Here is a 10,347-nt window from a genome sequence, read left to right as displayed (position 1 = left end):
AATGTTAGTACAGCGTGAACTTGGATTTTCTTTTGAGTCCACTCACATCAGCTTGATTTCTTTAATCATGAAACCTATCCGGAAGAGTTCCGTTTGCCTATAGAAAGCCAGTGTGTTTCTGTGTACATTAGATGCTTTATGTTCCTTGAAGATAATCTTTCATATAGCAGAAGATATTCTAAAAAATTTTAATACCATAGAAAACAAAGTATATAATATGCATGAAAAATACATCTTTATTCTCACACCAAATAGTATTCTTTGACTCCAAACTTTGATATATTTCCTTTTTAGCAACTGATTTCGTTATTATTTTCATCATTCTCAAGATCAAAACTTGAACTCCTCTTTTTCTATAATTCAAAAGCAAGCTTGACACCAAAGGGAAATCTGGGGTGTAATCTGGATCTGTTTGCAGTTTCTGGGAGAGTGAGTCACTGCACTTCTATTGTAAAACAGTCTACTCCATTATTTTCCGGAGTTACTCAATTATATATTTTTGAACTTCCTTGAAGACTCCCAGGAAATGGTAAAAGGGAGAGCAAGAAGGAAAGATAACCGTTTTACATCTCCAAAGTTACTCACAAATTTTATCTTATTTTTCTTCTATTTTAAAACTGCTTTTCCTGCATGCTTCTTGTTTGTGTATTTAGAAATGAATTTCATTGTACTTGTGATAATAAGTGATGCTTCTGGTATGAAGAACAACTAACTCATAGAAATATCATCATTGTAGCAGCCAGCATTTATTGTGTTAAATGCTTGATATATATTATTTAAACCTCACAACAACCTAATGATGTGATTACAATTTATGAACCCATTTTTTATATACAAGATAGAGATTTATAGAGATTAAACTTTTTGCCCTGAGTTACAGGACAGTAAGTGATGGAGCCATGGTTTTTAACTCTGGCATTCTAAATTAACACATTCTATTGGTTCATAGTAAAAGTTTAAAAAAGTAAAAGTCATAATTTAATTTCATTTGTTTTTATATGTTTTTAGAGATTACTACAAAACATTCCATTCATTGACTTTCTAAAAACATGAGCTGGATTGAGAGAAATGGAGAAACAGGAAAGTGGGAGATCTTTGCCTCCTTCTCCACCACAACTGGAGCCAGAGTGGCCCCGGGACCAAGGGGCAATCCCTGCTCCCCCCTCTCCCAGTGAATTGGTTCCAGCAACCTGAAAGTGTGCAGAGACATCTGTACCCAAGGATGTTAAAAAGCGCACTGTAAATTAGTGTTTGGTTGGTACCCTCATACAAATTCTGAAAATAAAAGATTAAAGTAAGCATCCTAGGCATAAGAGATATTATTGGATTTCAAAACAATAGAGCATCTGTGACAAATATTGCAAGAAGGATTAAATGGTGGAGGTAGAAGTCACTTTGAGAGTCATTTAGGGATGATTTCATATTCGGTAATGCAGATAAGCAGGTAATATTTTGTGGTAAGGTCCCATTTTCATTTGTCTTCTTTGACCTTTCAAGACTTGTTAGAATGGAAGAGGCCTCCACGTGGAAGTGTTACTGTACAAAATTGGAGTTCTCTTGACCAATATGCATAAACAAGCCAATTTATTACGGTATCAGCCTTTGGGAAAAGAGATCAGTTTTATTCTGCAAGATGGTCCTGCAGCAAGACAGGGGGCATGTGCCCTCAGATCTGTCTCCCCGATTCAGAATTTGGGACAAAATTTAAGAGGTTAGGGACAACAGGCTGACATGCAGAAACGCTGGCAAGACAGATTTTGATTGGTGGGCTTCAAGCATTTATGGTAAGGTTCTAAGCATTTATGATGAGGTTCTAAACATTTATGGTAAGGTTTTAAACATTTATGGTAAAGTGGGGAAAGAATTTTAATGCTGGATCTTCCTGAATGATGGACCCCTCACTTCTGATAAGAGTCCGACTTTTAAGTTCCCATCATGTCCTGGTCCTTTGGTTCCATGTGCAGGAGAGTCTTTGTTTCCAAGGTCATTTCAGGTCAAGATTTCTTCTTGTGCGCATGCTCTGGCTACGTGACTTTGCAAATTTTCTGAAAGACAATTTCTTAATTACTCTGTTGTTAAGATGGGGTCAGTTGAACTGGTCCTGGAGGGCCCACAGTTACAATGTTGATATTTGGAAAGCAATAAAAATTTACTAATCTTGTTCTCCAGACTAAATCTACTTTAGTATTTACATTTGATATACTTGTGAAGGATATATCTCATTTCTTTTCACCTACGTAACCACTATACAAACCACTTAAATATTTACAGCATTAGAAACTTAAAGTGTAATAATATACTGACAAGCATAAACTATATAATCATTATAAATATTTTTCCTGTGAAGGTAGAATATTTTGTATTTAGTTATATATCAGTATACACACACACACACACGTACAGTCATGTGTCGCTTAACGGTGGGGATACGTTCTGAGAAGTGTATCATTAGATTTTGTCGTTGTGTGAACATCACAGAGTGCACTTACACAAACCTAGAGGGTAGAGCCTACTACACACCTAGGCTGCATGGTACTAATCTTATGGGACCACTGTCGTATACGCCATCTGTTGTTGACTGAAGTGTCATTAAGCAGCCCATGACTGTATTCAGTATAACATAATTTAAAGACACACACTGATTAATGAATAAGGTATTCTATCTTGAGCTTAAGATATCCACACCTAGGCCTCGATTCTTCAAAACAACCTGGCAATATCATATGTAGTCATTAGTGAATCACTTCATATGTGAAATCATTCTTCATATTTACTATGTCAATTTCTAATTCTTTTTGAATAGTCCAAATTCATCTTTAAAAATTGTTTGATTTTGGGGCTGGTCCGGTGGCGTAGCAGTTCAGTTTGTGAGTTCTGCTTTGGTGGCCCGGGGTTTGCAGGCTCAGATCCCGAGCGCGGACCTACGCACCGCTTGTCAAGCCATGCTGTGGCAGCATCTCATAAAGTAGAGGAGGATGGGCACGGATGTTAGCCCAGGGCCAATCTTCCTCAGCAAAAAGAGAACGATTGGCAACGGATGTTAGCTCAGGGCTAATCTTCCTCTCACACACACATACAAAATTGTTTGACTTTTCCATATCCTTTCTGTTTTCCTTGGATCTGTACTATTTCTTTTAAGCATACACAGAATTTTACCAAATATTGCCCTGTAATGCTATCTCTAGTCTTAATATTAAGATCATATTGGGAAAAGATTAGATGAGTTATATACACAGTATCAAGCATTTAGGTTGAATTACTGTTTCAGTTTTCAAAGATTTTTGAAAAAGTAACTTCTTTAGATTCTGTGAAATTACTGTTGGAAGATAATTCTCTATAAATCGCTAGTGTCTCTGTACATCTTGTGAGAAAGGTACGGACTGCTTTTTGTTCCAGGCTGTCTTTTCAAGGAGATTTTATACACACACACACATAAAACAAGAAATAGTTGTCTCTCTCCAGAGCAAAGGGCAGGCATATTTATGCTCAATATAAGAGTCAAGTTCCCTAAGTTCGGGATTTGTCCTGTAATGTAACAACACGTAACCATACAAATAACTAAAGGAAGAGGGTTCCAATCAAAGAGACAGCGAGAGCAAGGGCCCTGAGGCAGAAGTAAGGCAGTAGTGTTCAAAGAATAGCAAAGTCTAGTGCGCCTTCAGGGGAACGAGAGAGAAGACAGGAAGATAGGGTGGCAGAGTATCATGTAAGGCTTTGCAGACCATTATAAAAACTTAGGCTTTTAGGTGTATATGAAGTTACTGGAGGTTACAACTATGAGTAAAATGGCATAAAAGAGAGTGATCGGCTTGGCCAGGAGAGTTTGAGGAATAAACTTTGCATGGAAACCTTCAACAGAGGCCAAAAGTTGTTTTGCAAGTCTTCTAAGTTAAAGAATATTGATAAAACCAGTAGAGATTTGGGGCTGAAGCCTATGTTTTCTAGCCTGTCACACTAAGGACCCACCATCTGCTGCTGTAACAGGTATAGTCTCTGCCCTAGACATGATTATCCAGGAAAGAATTCCCTGTGAACTATCTTTCTGGGTAGCGAATTGTACATTTAAGGCCTAAAGGTTGTTATTCAGGGCGACGAGATGACACTGATTAGGAAACCCCGAGTAGTTGTCCCAACAAGAACTCGGGGGGAAGGTGGCACCACAGTAGCCCCCCGGCTATGATGGAGGTGGCTTGAGGAGCATATAAAAGGAAGGGCTGTGCAGAAGCTTTTTGGTTTGATGTAGTCCATGGAATACATGGCAAAGGAAACCATCAACGAAACGAAAAGACAACCCACCAACTGGGAGAAAAATATTTGCAAATCATATATGCAATAAGGGGTTAATATCCAAAATATATAAAGAAATCATACAACTCATCAACAAAAAAAGAACCATCCTATCAAAAAATGGGTGGAGGATATGAACAGGCATTTTTCCAAAGAAGGTATACAGATGGCCAACAGGCACATGAAAAGATGTTCAACATCACTAATTATTAGGGAAATGCAAATCAAAATCACAACGAGATATCACTTCATACCCGTCAGAATGGCTATTATTATTATTAGTTTTTTTTGGCTGAGGAAGATTTGCCCTGAGCTAATATCTGTTGTCAATCTTCCTCTTTTTGCGTGTGAGCCACCACTACAGCATGGTCACTGACAGAGGAGTGGTGTAGGTCCGGGTCCAGGAACCAAACCCAGGCTGCAAAAGTGGAGCGTGCGAAACAACCACTAGGCCACGAGGGCTGGCCCAGAATGGCTATTATTAAAAAGACAAGAAATAACAAGTGTTGGAGAGGATGTGGAGGAAAGGGAACCCTCATACACTACTGGTGGCAATATAAATTGGTGCAGCCACAATGGAAAACAGTATGGAGATTTCCCAAAAAATTAAAAATAGAAATACCATAGGATCCAGCTATTCCACTTCTGGATATTTACCCAAAGAACATGAAAACACTAATTCAAAAAGATACACGCACCCCTGTGTTCATCGCAGCATTATTCATCATAGCCAAGACTTGAAAGCAACCTAAATGCCCATCAACCGATGAATGGATAAAGAAGATGTATATGTATATACAACAGAATACTACTCAGCCATAAACAAGATGAAATCTTGCCATTTGCGACAACATGGATGGACCTCGAGGGTACTATGCTAAGTGAAATAAGTTAGAGGGCGAAAGATAATTGCCCTATGACTTCACTTATATGTGGAAGATAAACACATAATATAGGGAGAACCTATTGGTGTCCATCTTGCCCCTGTCCAGAGGGGAAGGGGGGCAAGGGGTAAAGTGGCGCATGTCTATGGCGAGGGATGGCAACTAGACTATTGGTGGTGAACAGGAAGCAGTCTATACAGAAGTCGAAATACAATGATGTACACCTGAAATTTATATAATGTTATAAACCAATGCGACCTCAATAAATTTTTTTTTGTCTTTGCTTGGGTATATATATATTTTTTACTTTTTTTTTAAAGTGATGTCATAATAGTTTATAACATTGCGAGATTCCAGTTGTACATTATTGTTTGTCAGTCACTATATAAATGGGCCCCTTCACCCCTTGTGCCCACCCCCAACCCCCTTCCCCCTGGTAACCACCAGACTGTTCTCTCTGTCTCTGTGTTAGTTATCTTCCACACACAGTGAAATAACGTGGTGTATGTCTTTCTCTGTCTGGCTTATTTCACTTAACATAATACCCTCCACGTCCATCCACATTGTTGCAAATGGGACGATTTTGTCTTTTTTTATGGCTGAGTACTATTCCATTGTATATATACCACATCTTTATCCATTCATCAGTGGAGGGACCCTTGGGCTGCTTCCCTCTGGACTATAGTGAATAATGCTGCAATGAACATAGGGGTGCATAGGCCTCTTTGTATTGTTGATTTCAGGTTCTTTGGATAAATACCCAGCAGTGGGATAGCTGGATCATGAGATATTTCTTCAATAAAATAAATTTAATTAAAAAATGATAAAAATTTAAAAAGGGCCACTCCGTTCCCGAGATGGACACAAAATGGGCACACAACCCTTTACACAGGCCCTTCTGAGAGCCAGGCTTCCGCGGCAGTCGCCAAAGGCAGACCAGGATTTTCAAAAGGGCCGCGCCGAGGGCCGCAGGACAGCATGGCACACAGCGGCGCCAACCAGGCCAGCCAGGCACAGCCCGGAAGGGATGGCGTCGCCGAGGGATGACGTAAGGCGTCGCGCCGAGCGTGACGCGTGGTGCGCACGCCAACGTGCCGCGCCTGTCAGCCCGGGCCTGTTGCGGAGGCGGAGCGGCGCCATGGCGGTCCTGCTGGAGACCACTCTGGGCGACGTCGTCATCGACCTGTACACGGAGGAGCGGCCCCGCGGTGAGGCCCGGCCCGCTCGCCCTCGCCGGGGCGCCGTCTCCTTCCCCCGCTCTCCCCTCGCGGCCCGGGCCGGCGCCCGCGACCGGCCGTGTTACCAGCGGGCCTGGGTTAGACGAGTTTGTGGGGCGCAGCCCGCTCCCGTCCCTGGTGCCGGCCGGTCGGCGGCGGGTGCTTGGGGTCGTTACATGCCTCCCTCTGCGTGTGTGTGAGATGCATGTACAGGTCCCATAGCGGCTGTGGCTGTGTTGCACTTGGCTCGTGAGAGGAACACAACCAGTATTCTTTGGTGTGCCATCAGCAGGACTCGATGAGTGCAGGGAGGGTGGGCGCCCCGCCTGGATGCAGCAGGGGCTGTCCGGAGGTGTGCACGGCGCCTCAGCGAGCGCTCGCTGATCGCGCTCTATGCAAACAAGACTCTGTGCCAAGCCCGGACGGGCGTCTGGCCCTGGAGGGTCTGATTTCCCATTGGGAGACATTGACGCGGGTACCCACTTCACTTTGGAAGTGTTGTGCTAGCAGAATGTGTAAGTCGCTATGGAAACCGGAGGAGGGAGTAATTCTTCCTGGTTGGGGGCGGGGAGAAGCGAAGCCAGCAAGGAATGTAGAACACTTGAACTAGCTCTTTCAGAGATGAGTGGGAATTCATAGCAGTTTTGATAACAGTTTGTTTAGAATTTATCTGGAAACAGCAAGTCGTTCGGCGTGGCTTGGAGGAATGGGAGTGACTTGGGATGGCAGATTGCGAGTCTGGTCGTATAGGTTATATAGGTTAGGTCAGATCGCGAATAGTCTTGTGTGCCCTACTAATGACTAGGGTCTTTGAAGGTTTGAAAGCAGATTGAGGCATGGCAGACTTGTTGTTTTAGGAAGATAACAGGCAGCAGTGTGGAGAATGTATCAGAGTAGGGAGAAACTGGAGGCCAGGAGAGATTAGTTATGATCACGGTCTTGCCCACAAGGAGTGCAGAGTCTGTCAAAAAGGAGGAAACAAATACAGTGCCATACAGTGAGTGCCTCCTGCCAGAGTACACCTGTTTCCACACTCAGCTGTCCCCCCAAATGCTACCTACTCCCCCGTACATCCATGCCTTTCTCATACTGTTGCCTCTACCCCCCATTTCTCTCCACTGTTGTCCTTCTGCAAACTTCCTGCTTAACTATTGAGATCTCAGAACAAGCACGGTCTCCTCTGTGAAGCTCTCCCTGTTGTCCGTAAGCAGAGTTAGATCTGTTTCTTCTGCTCTGTCTCGTGTCTGTTTATAAATCATGGATACATATTTTGTTATTGTCTTGGAATTATTTTCAAGTCTTGTTTCCTCTTGAGAATGTAACCTCCAACAGAGCAGGAACTGTGCCTTAGTTATCTCTATATCTTGAGCGCCTAGTTCAATGTCTGACAGTTAGGACTTTTGGTGCAAATGATAGAAACTCAACTCAAACTGGCTCAAACCAAGAAAATAACTGATTGCCTCATGTTACTGGGGTAAGCCTGGCTTTAAGGATGGCAGCATCTAGAGGTTCAAAGGATGTTATAGGGTATTGTATTTTGCATCTCTTGGCTTTGACACTGTCTCCACAAGGGAGCAGCACCTGGCAAATGAGTGTGCCTCTGTCCCCAGGGTTGTGAGGAGCTAAAGGGGAGGTACGGTTATCTCGTGTAAGTAACACAGGCAGACTGCGCAAGCAGTGTTTCTGCAGAGAGCTTGGAACACCAAAAACAAGTCCACCTTCTTTGTGTATATTTGTAAGCATGTGATTGGATATCTACTTATATGTATAACTACTTATCAATATATAGTAAACATATCCAGACTTATATTCCTTCCTTCTTCCCTCTCTCCCTTGTTTTTCTTTCCTTTTTTTTACTTTTTATTATAGAAAACTTAAAATATATACAGAAGTAGAAAGAATCATGTAAATGAATCCTCATGTGCTAATAACTAGCTTCATTTAACAGAAGTCAACACGTAACCAATATTGTTTCATTTATATCCCACCCACGTGGGTTTATTTAATCTGTAATTACTTCAGTTTGTATCTCTAAAAGATACTTAAAAAACCCCACAAATCATTTATCTTTTCGTATTGTCTCATAAACATTTAAAAAATATTTGGTAATTTAAATTAGGATCCAAACGAGGGCCATATATTATATTGCTGATACATCTGTTAAATATATTTTAATCTATAGATTCTCCCCTTCCCCTTTTTTTGATTAAGACTTAATTTTTTTAGAGCAGTTTAAGGTTCAGAGCAAAACTGAGGGAAATGTACGGATATTTCCCCTATACTCCCTACGCCGACATATGCACAGCCTCTCCCCATTGTCAATATCCCCCATCAGAGTGGTACATTTGTATGGTGTAACACTGTACATGTTGTGCATTTGTAACTGCAGTGACATTTGATGAATCTACATTGATACATCATAATCACCACATTAGGGTACATTCTTGGTGTTGTACGTTCTGTGGGTGTCAACAAATGTATAATGACATGTATACCCCATTGCAGTATCATGCAGAGTAGTTTTACTGCCCTAAAAATCCTCTGTGCTCTGCCTGTTCATTCCCCCCACCCCTTAATTCCTGGTAATCACTGATCTTTTAATGTCTCCATAGTTTTGCCTTTTCCAGAATGTTATATAGTTGGAATCATACAGTATGTAGCCTTTTCAGGTTGGCTTCTTTCACTTAGTAATATGCATTTAAGTTTCCTCCATGTCTTTTCATGTCTTGATAGCTCATTTCTTTTTATCACTGAATAATATTCCATTGTCTGGATGTACCACAGTTTGTTTATCTATTCACCTGCTGAAGGTCATCTTGGTTGCTTCCAGATTTTGGCAATTGTGAATAAAGCTGTAAACATCCATGTGCAAGTTTTTGTGTGGACATAAGTTTTCAGCTCCTTTGGGTAAATACCAAGAAGCGTGATTGTTAGATTGTATGGTAAGAGTGTGTTTATTTTTTTAAGAAACTGCCAAGATCCATATATTATATTGGTTGGTAGATCTCTTAAATGTATTTTCATCTAGAGGTTCTCCCTTCTCCCCCTCTTTTTTTTTCCTTGAAAATTTTTTGAGAAAGAATATGGGTCATTTGTAGAATTCTCCTCATTTTGGATTTGACATGTTATCCTTGTTGTATCTTAATATATTCTTCTATCTCTTCTATTTCTCATAAATTGCTGCTTAGATCTAGAGCCTTGCTCAGGTTCAGGTTAATGTTTTTGACAAGAATAGCTCATGAGGTTGTGTCTGTACTTTCAACTGCATCACATTCAGGAGACACTTGGTGACTGGGTGGATCTTTTTTGATGTTAAGTTTGGTCCGTGGGTTCAGGCTTGTCTACCTGATTTATCTGTTATAGTGTTCGCATTAGCTTTTCACCTAAAGATTTTGGCGGCCATTGATGATCACTGCTTAGATCTATTATTTTTGTTTTCTAGTTAAAGGACTACGCCTATATCTTTAACTTTAAGTCCACAAATATATTTTTCTAGAAAAATGATTGAAAGTCTGGTATTCAAGACCCTCCAATAGCTTGGCGCCATCTTCTCTCTCCAGGCTTTTAATCCTCTGTTCCTCTGTAATACTGAGTACTGCAGAACTTAGACTGGTCTTGTGGACCTTCCCAAAAACATTTAAATTCCCACTTCCAAGCTTTTACATAATGTCCTCTGAGATTGAAATGTTCACTCTCTGTTCTCTGCCAATCCAGTTCTTTTAATGCTTACTTTAAGCCTCTGCAGGGTCTTTTGATTTCCCCAGCTGGAAACAATCTCTTTTTTGAACTCTTGAAGCATTTTTTAAACCACTTTTTACCATTTTACTATTTAAGTGGCACAAATGATATTATCAGATATGCCCAGTACTGTAATTATTTGTCTTCAGGTGTAAGGACCCTAGTTTGGTGTAGGCTCCTTGAGGGGCAGGGGCAGCCCCATATTTCTTTCTGTCTGTCTG

At 41.1% G+C, this 10,347-nt stretch overlaps 1 protein-coding gene across 2 annotated transcripts in view; it reads left to right on the top strand.

Annotated features, from left to right (window-relative positions):
- The first annotated feature begins 6,284 nt into the window (after window positions 1–6,284).
- PPIL4 (peptidylprolyl isomerase like 4) overlaps window positions 6,285–10,347 on the top strand; it is a 33,315-nt gene continuing 29,252 nt past the window's right edge. The window contains exon 1 of one of the 2 annotated variants that reach the window (XM_058534259.1): window positions 6,285–6,379. In XM_058534259.1, coding sequence (XP_058390242.1) covers window positions 6,310–6,379 — 70 coding nt within the window. In that variant the 5' untranslated portion in view covers window positions 6,285–6,309. Of the gene's footprint in view, window positions 6,380–6,436; window positions 6,904–10,347 lie in introns of those variants that run through there. The other variant, XM_058534258.1, reaches the window with a different exon arrangement.

Source organism: Diceros bicornis, chromosome 39 (genome assembly GCF_020826845.1).
Source record: "Diceros bicornis minor isolate mBicDic1 chromosome 39, mDicBic1.mat.cur, whole genome shotgun sequence".
Taxonomy (NCBI): Eukaryota; Metazoa; Chordata; class Mammalia; order Perissodactyla; family Rhinocerotidae; genus Diceros; species Diceros bicornis.
This window is presented reverse-complemented; position numbering and strand designations above follow the sequence as displayed.